At 49.8% G+C, this 13,685-nt stretch overlaps 2 protein-coding genes across 3 annotated transcripts in view; both read right to left on the bottom strand.

Moving 5' to 3' along the window:
• Nucleotides 1-4,181, bottom strand: part of LOC134341283 (rho GTPase-activating protein 30-like) — a 100,371-nt gene extending 96,190 nt beyond the window's left edge. Inside the window, exon 1 of one of the 2 annotated variants that reach the window (XM_063039158.1) lies at nucleotides 3,535-4,181. In XM_063039158.1, coding sequence (XP_062895228.1) covers nucleotides 3,535-3,628 — 94 coding nt within the window. In that variant the 5' untranslated portion in view covers nucleotides 3,629-4,181. The remainder of the gene's footprint in view (nucleotides 1-3,534) is intronic. The other variant, XM_063039157.1, reaches the window with a different exon arrangement.
• A 2,624-nt stretch (nucleotides 4,182-6,805) lies between these two features.
• The window catches only part of LOC134341267 (nectin-4-like), a 57,756-nt gene continuing 50,876 nt past the window's right edge, over nucleotides 6,806-13,685 (bottom strand). Inside the window, exons 7-9 of the mRNA XM_063039129.1 lie at nucleotides 13,370-13,478; nucleotides 10,019-10,327; nucleotides 6,806-8,535 (exon numbers count right to left, since the gene is read on the bottom strand). Coding sequence (XP_062895199.1) covers nucleotides 8,338-8,535; nucleotides 10,019-10,327; nucleotides 13,370-13,478 — 616 coding nt within the window. The 3' untranslated portion in view covers nucleotides 6,806-8,337. The remainder of the gene's footprint in view (nucleotides 8,536-10,018; nucleotides 10,328-13,369; nucleotides 13,479-13,685) is intronic.

The following is a 13,685-nucleotide window of genomic DNA, read 5'->3' as shown; positions in this document are numbered from 1 at the left end:
TTTTGAAATGGCCCCCACGTCCACCACTTGTCCTGGCAGCTCGTTCCACACTCACCCTGCCCTCTGAGTGATGAAGTTTCCCTTCGTGTTCCCTTGAACATTTCACCTTTCACCCTTGACCCATGACCTCTGTTGTTGCCCCCCCCAACCTCAGTTGGAAAAGCATGCTTGTATTTACCCGTCTACACCCCTCATAATTTTGTATAACTCTATCAAATTTCAATCTTCTACATTCTAAGGAATAAAGTCCTAACCTATTTAATCTTTCCTTATAATTCAAGTCCTCAACTCCCGACAACATCCTTGTAAATTTTCTCTGTATTCTTTCAATTTTATTTACATCTTTCCTGTAGGCACTATAGGTGGCCAAAACTTCAACAAAATATCCCATCTCCTGCACTCTTTGATTTATGAAAGCCAATGTGCCAAAGAATGTCTTTATAACTCTGTCAGCCTGCTACAGTACTTCCAGTGAATTGTGCACCTGTACTCCCAGATCCCTTTGTTCTACCACACTCCTCAGTGCCCAACCATTCACTGTTACACATACTGAAGTTCAACACCTCGCCTTGACATTCTGTGCTTTAAGTTCTATCTGTCACTTTTCAGACCATGCAGACATCATCCACTGCCCCATCCTTATCAACGACCTTCATCACTCTTCAAAAAAATCCTCAGGGTAACAGCTGTTCCACACAGAGCTATGCTGACTGTCCCAATCAGTCCATGTTTTTCTGTGTGAGACAATCCTATACCTAAACATCTTCTTCAATAAATTTTCCTGCCACCAACTTCAGGCTCATTAACCTGCAATTGAATGGTTTGTGCCTGCTGCCCTTCTTAAACAGAAGAATCACATTGGATATTCTCCAGTGTGCAAACCCATTGTGGATATGGATGATACAAGCATCTTCGTCAAGGCCCCAATAACAGAGTCATAGAGCACTACAACACAGGAACAGGCCCTTCAGCCCATCAAGTCCAAGCCAGTTATTCTGCCAAGACCCATCAACCCACACCTGGACTTGGCCCTAATACCCCTCCCATTCAAATACTTACCCAAATTTCTCTTAGATTTTGCAATTGAACCCTCATCCAGCACTTCCACTGGCATCTCGTTCCTTCATTCTCTCTGAGTGAAGAGTTTTAACCTATTTCCCCTTAAATATTTCACCTTTCACCCTGAACATATGACGTCCAGATCCGGTCTCAGTCTCACATAATCTCAGTGGAAAAAGCCTAAGATCTATACCCCCCCCCCCACCTGATCAAATATCCCTAACAAATCTCCCCTCATTCTTCTAGGCTCCAGGTAATATCGTCCTAATCAACTCAACTTTTGCTTATAACTCCTGTCCTCCAGTCCTGGCAATATCCTTATCAATCCTCTCCATACTCTTTCAATCTTACTGACATCTTTCCTGTGGATAAGTGACCAGAACTGGACACAATACCTCAGATTATGCTTGATAAATTAATGTATTATGCACAGGAAATGGGATGCTATGTTGAAGTTGTATAAACCATACAACTTCAACATAATATCCATTTCCTGTACTCAATACATTGATTTATGAGAGGCAATGTGCTGAAAGCTTTTTTATGACCCTATCTATCTGTGACCACACTTTCAAGGAATTATGGACCTGTATTCCCAGATCCCTTTTTCTCTACCACACTCCTCAGTGCCCCACCGTTCACTGGGTAAATCCCACCTCACACTTGTCTGTATTAAGTTCCACCTTCCATTTTTCAGCCTAGTTTCCAACTAGTCCAGATCACTCTGCAAGCTTTAATAACTTTTCTGGCTGTCCACTAAACCCCAATATTGCTGTCATCCACAAAACTTTTGAATCCAGTTTATCACATTATTATCCAGATCATTGACAAACAACAATGGACCCAGCGCCATTCCTTGCTGCACACCACTAGTCACAGGCCTCGAGCCTGACAGACAACCCTCTACTACTGCCCTCTGACTTCCCCTGCAAAGCCGATGTCTAATACCTCATCTTTAACGCCGAGCAACTGATCCAGACTCTCATGTGGGATCTTGATAGAGGCCTTGCTAAAATCCATGTAGACAAAACCCACTGCCTTACTAGGAAATCAAATTTCCTGGCAAATTCGTTGAAAATCTCCATAAAATCGGTTATACATGACAAATAACACACAAAGCCATATTAACTATCCTAAATGATACCTTGTCCACCTAAATACTTGTATGTCCTGTCCCTAAAAATACTTTCCAATAACTTTCCCATTACTGATATCAGGCTCACTGGTCTATAATTCAAGGGCTCATCCTTAGAATCTTCCTTAAACAGAACATTGGCAATCCTCCAATCCTCCAGCACCCCACCTGTGGCTAAGGGCAATCTCTGCACTTGCCTCCCACAGGGTCCGAGGGGACACTTTGTCAAGGCCCTGGGGATTTATCCACCATAATTTGCATCAAGACTGCAAGCACCTTTTCCTCTGTAATCTGTATATTGTCCCTGACCTCTGTTGTTTAGTCTCAGTTCTATGGGCTTTGTGTCAATCTCCTGACTAAATATAGATGTGAAAAAAGCTGTTGAGTATCTCCCTATTGCTTTCAATTCCATGCACAATTAACCAAGCTCAGAATCAAAATCGTGTAATATCACTGCAATATGTTGTGAAATGTGTTGTTTTGTGGCAGTAGTACATTGCAATATATAATAATTGTAAATTACAGCAATATTTATGTATTTAAAAAGTTAAAATTACTAAGTTGTGCAACAAGAAAAAAATAAAAAGCAGTGAAATAGTGTTCATGGGTTCAATCTCTATTCAGAAATCTGAAAGCAGACGGGGAGAAGGTACTCCTGAAATGTTAAGTGTGTCCTGAGGCTCCTGAACCTCCTCCCTGATGGTAGAAATGAGAAGAAGGCAGGTCCTGGACGCTGGGGAGGCTGGTGCCCGTGATGGAGCTGGTTGAGTTCACAACTTTCAGCAGCTTATTTCACTCCTGTGTAGTGTCCCATCCCCACACTTTGCTGACCAGTTTCAGCTTTTGCTATCCTGCTGCTCTGAACATATCTGTAGAAGCTCTTGGGATTCTCCTTCAACATCATGCCATCTTCCAACCCTGCTGATTTCGCTCTGAAGTGTTCTCTCATATCTCTGATATTCCTCAAGCACCTTCATTCCTTATCATCTACTCTTCTGCTTCCTCAGCCTCCTACGATCAATTTCATGAGATGCTGGGGTTATCTGTACACTGACCGGTGTCTCTCAGTCCCTCTCTCTCAGGGGATATCTGTACACTGACCGGTGTCTCTCAGTCCCTCTCTCTCAGGGGATATCTGTACACTGACCGGTGTCTCTCAGTCCCTCTCTCTCAGGGGATATCTGTACACTGACCGGTGTCTCCCAGTTCCTCTCTCACAGCAGAATATCAGTACTCTGAGGGGTGTGTCTCACAACGGGATACCTGTACATTGACTGGTGTCTCCCAGTCCCTCTCTCACAGCAGATCATCTGTACAATGATGAGTACTCGGGGTCTTACCGTCATGTCCAGTCCCCTCCAGGTGTGCCACTAGATCACAGCCGAAGACTCGTTCCTTGGCTTGCCCTTTCTTCTTCCCCTTCTGCCGTTTCATGGCTGGCTACCAGTCTCACAGAGCCCAGCTTCCTGTCTGCCTCTCCCTGTCTCTCAGGGGTGCGAAGGCCAGCCTCTGGCCTACCTGTCCCAACTGGGCCCCGTTGCCTGGGACAAGCCTGTTGCCATTTCCCGGGCCCCTGTCACTCTCCACCGGTTACTCGCCTCGCTCTCCCTGCCACTGCTTCCACCGTTTTCCTCTCGGGCCCAGTACCTCCCTGTGTCCGGCCAGCCGTGGAAGGGGGTGGTGATGATGCGCAGTGCCCGAGGCACAGGCAGAGACCGAGGGCTGTGTGCGGCACAGGAAGGGAGGCCGAGGGTTCTTGTAGTTCCGCCTCGGCAGGAAGCGAGAGACAGAGGGAGGGGTAGAGTGAGAGGAAGGGTGTGACGGTGAAAAAGAGACCCAGAGAGAGAGGGAGAGACAGAGGGAGGGAGAATCCAAATGCAGAATGATAGTGACCTTTGGTGGAACTCACTACCTTCCCAAGCTCGAGGGTTGGAGGAGGGAGACTCCTACAAGTCCCCCTTCACAATGGTCGCTGTCAGGAAGCAGCCCGGGATCTCCATGAAACCACGTCCTGTTTCAGCGCTGTCTGAGTCAAGAAACCAGAAGAGAGAGAAACTAACAGAAAGATAGCGGCGGATGGGAGAGGACTGAGAGAGAGAGAGAGAGAGGAGGAGAGTGAGGAAGAGGTTGGAGAGAGAGGGAGATGGACAGAGTGAGAGAGGGAAAGGGGAGAGTGAGAAATTAGAGGGGGAAGGTGAAATGAATGAAGCACAAGAGAGTGGGTTTGAGGCATGAGGGGAGTCAGGGAGAAAGAGAGGAGGAAAAAACAGGGTCAAGAGGGGAAGTGAGAGGAATGATGGAGAGATTGATATAGGCAGAGGGGGAGGAAGGGGAATGAGTGATATAGAGGGCAGAGGGGGAGGAAGGGGAATGAGTGATATAGAGGAGAGAGGGAGGAAGGGGAATGAGTGATATAGAGGGGAGAGGGGGAGGAAGGGGAATGAGTGATATAGAGGGGAGGGGGAGGAAGGGGAATGAGTGATATAGAGGAGAGAGGGAGGAAGGGGAATGAGTGATATAGAGGGGAGAGGGGGAGGAAGGGGAATGAGTGATATAGAGGGGAGGGGAGGAAGGGGAATGAGTGATATAGAGGGCGGAGGGGAGGAAAGGGAATGAGTGATATAGAGGAGAGGGGGAGGAAGGGGAATAAGTGATATAGAGGGGAGGGGAGAAGGGGAATGAGTGATATAGAGGGGAGGGGGAAGGGGAATGAGTGATATAGAGGGGAGGGGAGAAGGGGAATGAGTGATATAGAGGGGAGGGGGGAAGGGGAATGAGTGATATAGAGGGCAGAGGAGGAGGAAGGGGAATGAGTGATATAGAGGAGAGGGGGAGGAAGGGGAATGAGTGATATAGAGGGGAGAGGGAGGAAGGGGAATGAGTGATATAGAGGGGAGGGAGAGGAAGGGGAATGAGTGATATAGAGGGCAGAGGGGGAGGAAGGGGAATGAGTGATATAGAGGGGAGGGAGAGGAAGGGGAATGAGTGATATAGAGGGCAGAGGGGGAGGAAGGGGAATGAGTGATATAGAGGGGAGGGGGAAGGGGAATGAATGATATAGAGGAGAGGGGGGAAGGGGAATGAGTGATATAGAGGGGAGGGGGAGGAAGGGGAATGAGTGATATAGAGGGGAGGGGGAGGAAGGGGAATGAGTGATATAGAGGGGAGAGGGAGGAAGGGGAATGAGTGATATAAAGGGGAGGGGGAAGGGGAATGACTGATATAGAGGGGAGGGGGAGGAAGGGGAATGAGTGATATAGAGGGGAGGTGGCGGAAGGGGAATGAGTGATATAGAGGGGAGGGGGAAGGAGAATGAGTGATATAGAGGGGAGGGGGGGAAGGGGAATGAGTGATATAGAGGGGAGGGGGAGGAAGGGGAATGAGTGATATAGAGGGGAGGGGGAGGAAGGGGAATGAGTGATATAGAGGGGAGGTGGCGGAAGGGGAATGAGTGATATAGAGGGGAGGGGGAAGGAGAATGAGTGATATAGAGGGGAGGGGGAGGAAGGGGAATGAGTGATATAGAGGGGAGGGGGAGGAAGGGGAATGAGTGATATAGAGGGGAGGTGGAGGAAGGGGAATGAGTGATATAGAGGGGAGGTGGAGGAAGGGGAATGAGTGATATAGAGGGGAGAGGGAGAGGAAGGGGAATGAGTGATATAGAGGGGAGGGGGGAAGGGGAATGAGTGATATAGAGGGGAGGGGGAAGGGGATTGAGTGATATAGAGAGGAGGGGGGAAGGGGAATGTGATATAGAGGGGAGGGGGAGGAAGGGGAATGAGTGATATAGAGTGGAGGGGGGAAGGGGAATGAGTGATATAGAGGGGAGGGGGCGGAAAGGGAATGAGTGATATAGAGTGGAGGGGGGAAGGGGAATGAGTGATATAGAGGGGAGGGGCGGAAGGGGAATGAGTGATATAGAGGGGAGGGGGAAGGGGAATGAGTGATATAGAGGGGAGAGGGATTGAGGAGGGTGGGGGAGCGCAGGGACTGAGGCGAGGGGGAGAAAGAAATGTGTGGAGAGGGGAAGAGAATGGTGTAAGAGGGAAGAGAGAGAGAACAAAAGGGGTTGAGAGAGTGAAAAGGGGATAAGGGGGGTTGAAGGAGGTGGTAGCAAGAATGGGAAGAGAAGGAGAGAGGGGGATTAACTGAGTGAGAGTGGGTGGGGAAGAGTGGAGTGAAGGGGGATGGAGAAGGTGAAAATAGTGATGAGAGAAGGGGCTGTGGTGGGAAAGAGATGGGAAGAGGGGAAGAGTGGAGAGACACAGAAAGAGTAGGGATGGGGCAGATGGAGAGAGAGTGGGAGGGGAGAGGAGGAGAAATAGAAATGGGTGAGGGGGGAGGAAAGCATGGAGGGCGGAGAGTTTGCGAGAGGGTCTTGAGAAAGTAAGGAAGGGGGAGAGAGGAGAAATAGAAGTGGGGAGAGTATGTGAGGGGGACACTGATAAGGGGGTAGGGGGGCTGGTTATGGCTTTGAGCCCTGTTCCCCAGCAAGACTCCAGTTCTGTCCGATGGGAGCCAATGATCAGACAGTTTGTTTCCACACTATAGTCTAGTGCTTTACTGAGAGCTTCTGTACAAATATACAACAGGTCAAAGACGGTGCACAGATCACAGGATTGAACAGACCGGAACCCAGCGCGCCCCCCCCCCCACACACACACAGTGACGACACATACAGTCACCCCATGGCGAACGGGTTCTTGACAGAGAAGTGCTGCCACTTTCCGTAGATTGCTTTACGTTCTTCCTGCAGTGGAGGTGAATGGCCGTATCCCACCTAATGCTCACGCACTGCTCAGTCACAGCCCAGCCCAAATTCCACACCTCAGAAATCTGCCAAGATTACTCTTTTCCCCTTTTGCCTCTGTTGGTCAGTCGGTGGGGATTGATGCTGACCCTTCCCCTCTGGTCTTATGGGTCCTGGGGTCAGTGTAGGAGCACGGACGGTACAGTGGGTGTATGACTGGACGTTGGGGGGGGGGGGTAGAGAGTACGTGAGCTGGTAACTCCATCCACAGCTCACACAGGACCTCTGTGTGTTTCCAATCTACAGCTCCAGGTTCCCAGTCCCATCCCGAACATTCCCTCTACATTTGAAACAGCCATGGGCCAGAGATTCGCAGGAGTCAGTGGAGATGGTGTGACAGAGCTGGGAACAGGCTGAGTGTTTTACAGGAGTCCGGTGTTGGGCTTGTAAATTACGTTGTTTGTCCGATGGGACAGGGTGTAACTGGGGTCTCTATGCTGGGTGTGTCATTCTGGGAGAGATCACTGCTATTGGTTCAATGATCCTCCCAGTAGATCGGGAGGGGTCTGTGGGGACGGTGTTGGTGGGATTCTCCAGCACTTTGAAGTGCCTGAGGTAGGTGGTCCAGGCTTCAGAAAGCCAGGGTTCACTGTCCAGTAGACCATACCTTGTGCCAGGTTTGGGGTCTTCACCCTCCTCCTCAATCAACCAAAGGTGGTGGTGAATGTCACCAATAACCAGAGGTAAGCCACAAGGAGAGCGTTTCCACTGAGCCACTGTGGGGTTACAGGCCCCGCTCCACTCAGTCCCTGTCTAGGACAGCTTACAGTTGTGAAGCCCTCCCCTTCTGTGTAACTGTGGAGGGGATCTCTGCCTCTTCCCATCAGGCAGCGAGTCCCAGACCCCCCACCTTCCCTCCTCTCCCCTCTGCCCCTGCTCTCCTTCCTATTTACTCTGCACAGACCCCTCACCAATTTACACCCTCCACCGTCTCTGCTCAGCCTTCTGTGTTACTGGGGAGACAAGCCCAGCCTCTCCCACCTCTCCACGTCTGTGTGTGTGTGGTCTCCACATTCCCAGCAGGGACAATACAGACTAGCGTGCGTTTAGTAAGTGCCCGCGGGGTCTCTACAGTTCTGTATGTCTATGTCCATGTTCTGTACAATTCCAGTACGGTGTTTATGGTCCAGTGATTCCACATCCATGTCCTGTACAGTGCTGGCAGAATCTTTATGATCCAGTGTACCATTGTTTGTTTCCTGGACAGCCCTGGTGTGGTATCTACGGTCTGGTGTATCTCTGTCTGTGTCCTGTACAGACAGATTCCCAGCCTGCTGTGTACAGTCCCCACAGTGGAGTCCTTGTCCTGTGTGGGACATCTGACTCATTGCCCTCACACGCAGTGCTCTCTCCTGGCGATGTAGATGGTGTTGCCAGACGGCTTCGCCCGCAGCGTCCCGTTGTGGGGGTAGAAATGACCCATGGCGGCGTGGATGGACTTTTGGTGGTCTGCCACATCCTCCTCGTCCTCTGTCTGAGAGCCGGGGTCTGACGGAGAGGGAGTCAGGGGCCGGGCAGAGTACGGAGTCACCTGTCACAGTGAGTGGGGAGCGGTGTTGGGGAGAGGAACGGGTTGGGGAGGGGAGAAAGCAGGAAGGGATGGAAGAGATCAAGAGGGAGAGAGAGTGAAGGGGGAAGGGGGGAGAAAAGGGAGGAGTGAGGTAAATGGAAAAGCAGAGAAAAGCAACATTAATTTGACAGCTACCCAAGATACTCTACAAATGCTGGCAATCTTAAGCAATACGGACAAAATGCAGAAGGAACACGGCCAGAGATTTAAGGACGCAAACAACAGGAATTCTGCAGATGCTGGAAATTCAAGCAACACACATCAAAGTTGCTGGTGAACGCAGCAGGCCAAGCAGCATCTCTAGGAAGAGGGACAGTCGACGTTTCGGGACGAGACCCTTTGTCAGAGATTTAGGGTCCCAGCCCAAAACGTTTATTTCCCTCCATAGATGTTGTCTGACCTGCTGTGCTCCTCCAGCATTTTGTGCGTGTTTCTCAGTGATTAGACACAAATGTCGAGGAGATGTTTGAGGGAGGAATTCGATAGAACGGGAGTGGTGGGTAGTACTGCTGCTTCCGAGTGGTGTTTCAGAGACCCAGCTTCAAGCCTGGCCTCAGGCGCTGTCTCTGTGGAGTCAGCACGCTCTCCCTGTGGGTTTCCATGGCTGCCCCGGTTTCCTCTCATACCCCAGAGAGGTGTGGCTCAGTGACTGAGCTGTGCTCAGTAAGCTGGCCCCTGTGTGTGGGTGAAGGGTACAGTCTGATGGGAATGTGGGCCAGTGAGATACAACTGGAGTAGATGGGAGGGTGAGGGTTGGATGGACCTGGTAGGCCAAAGAGCCTGGCCTTGTGCTGTATCTCTGTCAGTGATTGTGCAGAGGGAGCTTCACTCTGTGACCAACCCTTGCCTTGTGACTGTGTGACATGATTATCTACAATGAGCTTTCTTCAGTGCCTGACCCGTGTCCTGGGAGTGTGTGATGGGACAGTGTAGAGGGAGCTTCACTCTCTGTCTGACCCGTGCCCTGGGAGTGTGTGATGGGACAGTGTAGAGGGAGCTTCACTCTGTGTCTGACCCGTGTCCTGGGAGTGTGTGATGGAACAGTGCAGAGGGAGTTTCACTCTGTGTCTGACCCTGGGAGTGTGTGATGGGACAGTGTAGAGGGAGCTTCACTCTGTGTCTGACCCTGGGAGTGTGTGATGGGACTGTGTAGAGGGAGTTTCACTCTGTGTCTGACCCTGGGAGTGTGTGATGGGACTGTGTAGAGGGAGTTTCACTCTGTGTCTGACCCTGGGAGTGTGTGATGGGACTGTGTAGAGGGAGCTTCACTCTGTGTCTGACCCTGGGAGTGTGTGATGGGACTGTGTAGAGGGAGTTTCACTCTGTGTCTGACCCGTGTCCTGGGAGTGTGTGATGGGACAGTGCAGAGGAAGCTTCACTCTGTGTCTGACCCTGGGAGTGTGTGATGGGACTGTGTAGAGGGAGCTTTATTCTGTGTCCTCACCTGCTCCTGGTTGTTCCTGAGGTCACGGATGCTGCTGTTTTGTGTGTCTCCTGGTGAGACCGACCTCTCACTGGGACCCAGTGACCAATCCCTCACACTGTACCTCTGGCTACTGGGCAGGCTGTTCCTGTAGGCCCCAAAGGGGTAGACAGTTGGAGGCCGGGTATCACTGGCTGTCGATCGCAGGCTGTAACGATGGTTGCCCAGGGGCAGAGGTGCTAGGTGGGTCTCCACTGGCCCCGACAACAGGTCCCTCGAGCTGCTCCTCTGTTGTGGTAAATGCTCTTCTATCATGGGCTCCTGCTCCAGCTGTTGGCACATGAAAGCAGGAAGGCATTAAAACTGAGTCTCAAGCTTCGACCTTCGCATTCCCCACTCAGACCTTTATCTTCCTGTGTCTTGGGATAGAGAGAGTGGAAACACAGGAATCCCAAATCCCATTACATCCATCCATATCCCCCTCCTCAACCCCTGCAAACCTCTCTCTCTGTCCTCCCACATCACTCTCAAATTCACTTGCACTCTCTCCCATCCCTTTCTCTTTCTTCCCTTCCTTACTCTCTCAAAAGCCCCCCAAATTTTCTCCCCATCCTCCTCTCTCCCCATCACTCCTTCATCCTCTCTCTCTCGCCCCCACACACACTGTCCCCCTCCCTCACCCAACCTCCTAAGGGCTCTTTTACCTTAAGCTCCGTAATCACCTCCGGTTCATTACATATCACCCAATCCAGTACAGCTGATCCCCTAGTAGGCTCAACAACAAACTGCTCTAAGAAGCCATCTCATTGGCATTCGACAATCTCATTCTCTTGAGATCCAATACCAACCTGATTTTCCTAATCAACTTGCAAGTTGAAATCTCCCTTGACTATCATAAAATTGACTTTTGACACGACTTTTCTATTTCCCATTGTAATCTGTGGTTCACATCCCAGCTATTGTTTGGAGGCCTCTATATAATTGCCATCAGGGTTCTTTCTAACTCAACCCGTAAGGATTCAATATCTTCCATAAGAACATAAGAAATAGGGGCAGGAGTAGGCCATCTGGCTCATTGAGCCTGCCCTGCCGTTCAAAAAGATCATGGCTGATTGGGCCTTGGACTCATCTCTATCTATCTGCCTTTCTCCATAACCCTTAATTCCTCTACTATGCAAAAATCTATCCAACCTTGTCATAAATATATTTACTTTGGTAGATTCCGCTGGTTCATTGGGCAGAGAATTCCACAGATTCACCACTCTCTTGGAAAAATAGTTTCTCCTCATCTCCATCCTAAATCTATTCCCCCGAATCTTGAGGCTATGTCCCCTAATTCTAGTTTCCACTACCAGTGGAAACATCTTTCCTGTCTCTATCTTATCTATCCCTTTTATAATTTTATATGTTTCTATAATAGCTCTCATCCTTCTGAATTCCAGTGAGTACAGTCCCAGGCAACTCAATCTCTCCTCAAAGTCTAACCCCCTCATCTCTGGAATCAACCTGGTGAACCTCCTCTGCACTGCCTCCAAAGCCAGTACATCCTTCCTCAAGTATGGAGACCAGAACTGCACACAGTACTCCAGGTGTGGCCTCACCAGTACCCTGTACAGTTGCAGCATAACCTCCCGGTCCTTAAGTTCAATCCCTCTAGCAATGAAGACCAATATTCCATTTGCCTTCTTGACAGCCTGCTGCGCCTGCAAACCAGCCTTTTGTGATTCATGCACACGCTCTCCCAAATCCCTCTGCACAGCAGCATGCTGTAATTTTTTTACCATTTAAATAATTCTCTGATCTTCCATTTTTCCTTCCAAAGTGGATGACCTCACATTTACCAACATTGTACTCCATCTGCCAGACCCTTCCCCACTCACTAAACCTATCTATGTCTCTCTGCAGACTCTCCGTATCTTCTGCACAATTTGCTTTTCCACTCAATTTAGTGCATCAGCAAACTCAGATACACTACACTCAGCCCGCTCTTCCAGATCGTTAATGCATATCCTGAACCGTTGTGGGCCCACACCAACCTCTGCACCATTTTTTGCACCAATCTCTATAAACTCTAGAGATCGTTGTGTGTGAAACTCCTAGGAGATCTGCAGTTTCTGAGATACTCAAACCACCCTATCTGGCACCAACAATCATTCCACAGTCAAAGTCACTTGGATCACATTTCCTCCCCATTCTGATGTTTAGTCTGATCAACAACTGAACCTCTTGACCACGTCTACATGCTTTTATTCATTGAGTTGCTGCCACTTAATTGACTGATTAGATATTTGCATTAACGGCAGGTGTACAAGTGTACCGAATAAGGTGGCCACAAAGTGTATATGTATTTGGATAGACAGTGCCTGATTAGGGACAGGTTCTTTTGAGGAGGTCACCAGGGAAGCTGATAAAAGAATGGCAGTGGAGGCTGCCTGTATAAACTTTAGCAACTGCTTTGACAAGATCCCGCATGGGAGCTGGTTCACTTGGGAGGCTGCTTGGCATTCAGGATGAGCTAGTGAATTGGATTAGGCATTGGTTTCCTGGGAGAAGCCAAAAGGAAAGTGATAATAGATGCTTGTCTCCGTATGTGCCACAGGGATCAGAGCTGGGCCCACTGTTGTTTGTCATCTACATCAATGATCTGGATGATAATGTGGTTAACTGGATCAGCAGAATTTGTGGATGACAGCAAGATTGGGGGTGTAATAGACAGTGAAGAGGACTTTCAGAGCTTGCAGGGGGATCTGGACCAACTGGAAAAATAGGCTGAAAATAGCAGGTGGAATTTAGTGCAGACAAAGTTTGAGGTGTTGCATTTTGGGAGGACAAACCAGGATAGGACCTACACAGTAGATAGGATCATGAAGAAATCTTTGGTACGTTAGAGTTGAAAGCAAAGTAATTTGAAGCATTGTGTACAAGGATGTTGCCAGGACTAGAGGACCTGAGTTACACGGAAACATTGAACAGGTCGGGATTTTATTCCCTAGAACGCAGGAGTCCAATGGTCATTATTGTGAGAAGGTTCAGCTCCAAGAGTAGAGACGCTCCATGTAGAGATGGGGAGGATTTTCTTCACCCAGAAAGGGGAGCCCTTGGTAATTCTCTCTCCTAATGGTGGGGAACTCTCTCACTGATGAGATTCGGGACACAGATCACTGGGATGTGGGATATTGTGGGAACAGAGGGATGGGATGAGGTAACAGATTAGTCTTGGCGGCAGGAAGAAGGGGTTTCTGTTCCCACACGTGCCGATTCCAAGGCCAATCAGGTACCGTGCAGACCCCCTTCTCCTCCCCGCAGCCCACCCAACAGCCGCCCTCTTCAGCAGCCTGCACCACCCCCCCACATCTCAGAACCAGCACTCACGTCAATGTCCCGGCTCCCACCGTTCTCCAACATACGGACATCCACAGAGGCGGACATGGAGTTACAGCGGCGGATGGAGGGCTGCCGAGACATGGTGGAGATCTCCTCCCTGGGCAGAGGGAAGCAGGGGTCAGTGATGGAGAAACGAGAGGCCCAATGCCTGAGCAAAGACCTTTACTCCCTCTCCCCCATCCCTCACCTTGTCTTCTCTGTTCCCACCTTCTCCTCAATCCCACCCACTCTCTCACTTCCCTCCCTCAATCCTCTCACTCATCTCCCTTCAACCCTCTTCCCCTCCCTCACACTCACCTTCCTC

The sequence above is a fragment of the Mobula hypostoma genome, assembly GCF_963921235.1.
Source record: "Mobula hypostoma chromosome 13 unlocalized genomic scaffold, sMobHyp1.1 SUPER_13_unloc_1, whole genome shotgun sequence".
Classification (NCBI taxonomy): domain Eukaryota; kingdom Metazoa; phylum Chordata; class Chondrichthyes; order Myliobatiformes; family Myliobatidae; genus Mobula; species Mobula hypostoma.
This window is presented reverse-complemented; position numbering and strand designations above follow the sequence as displayed.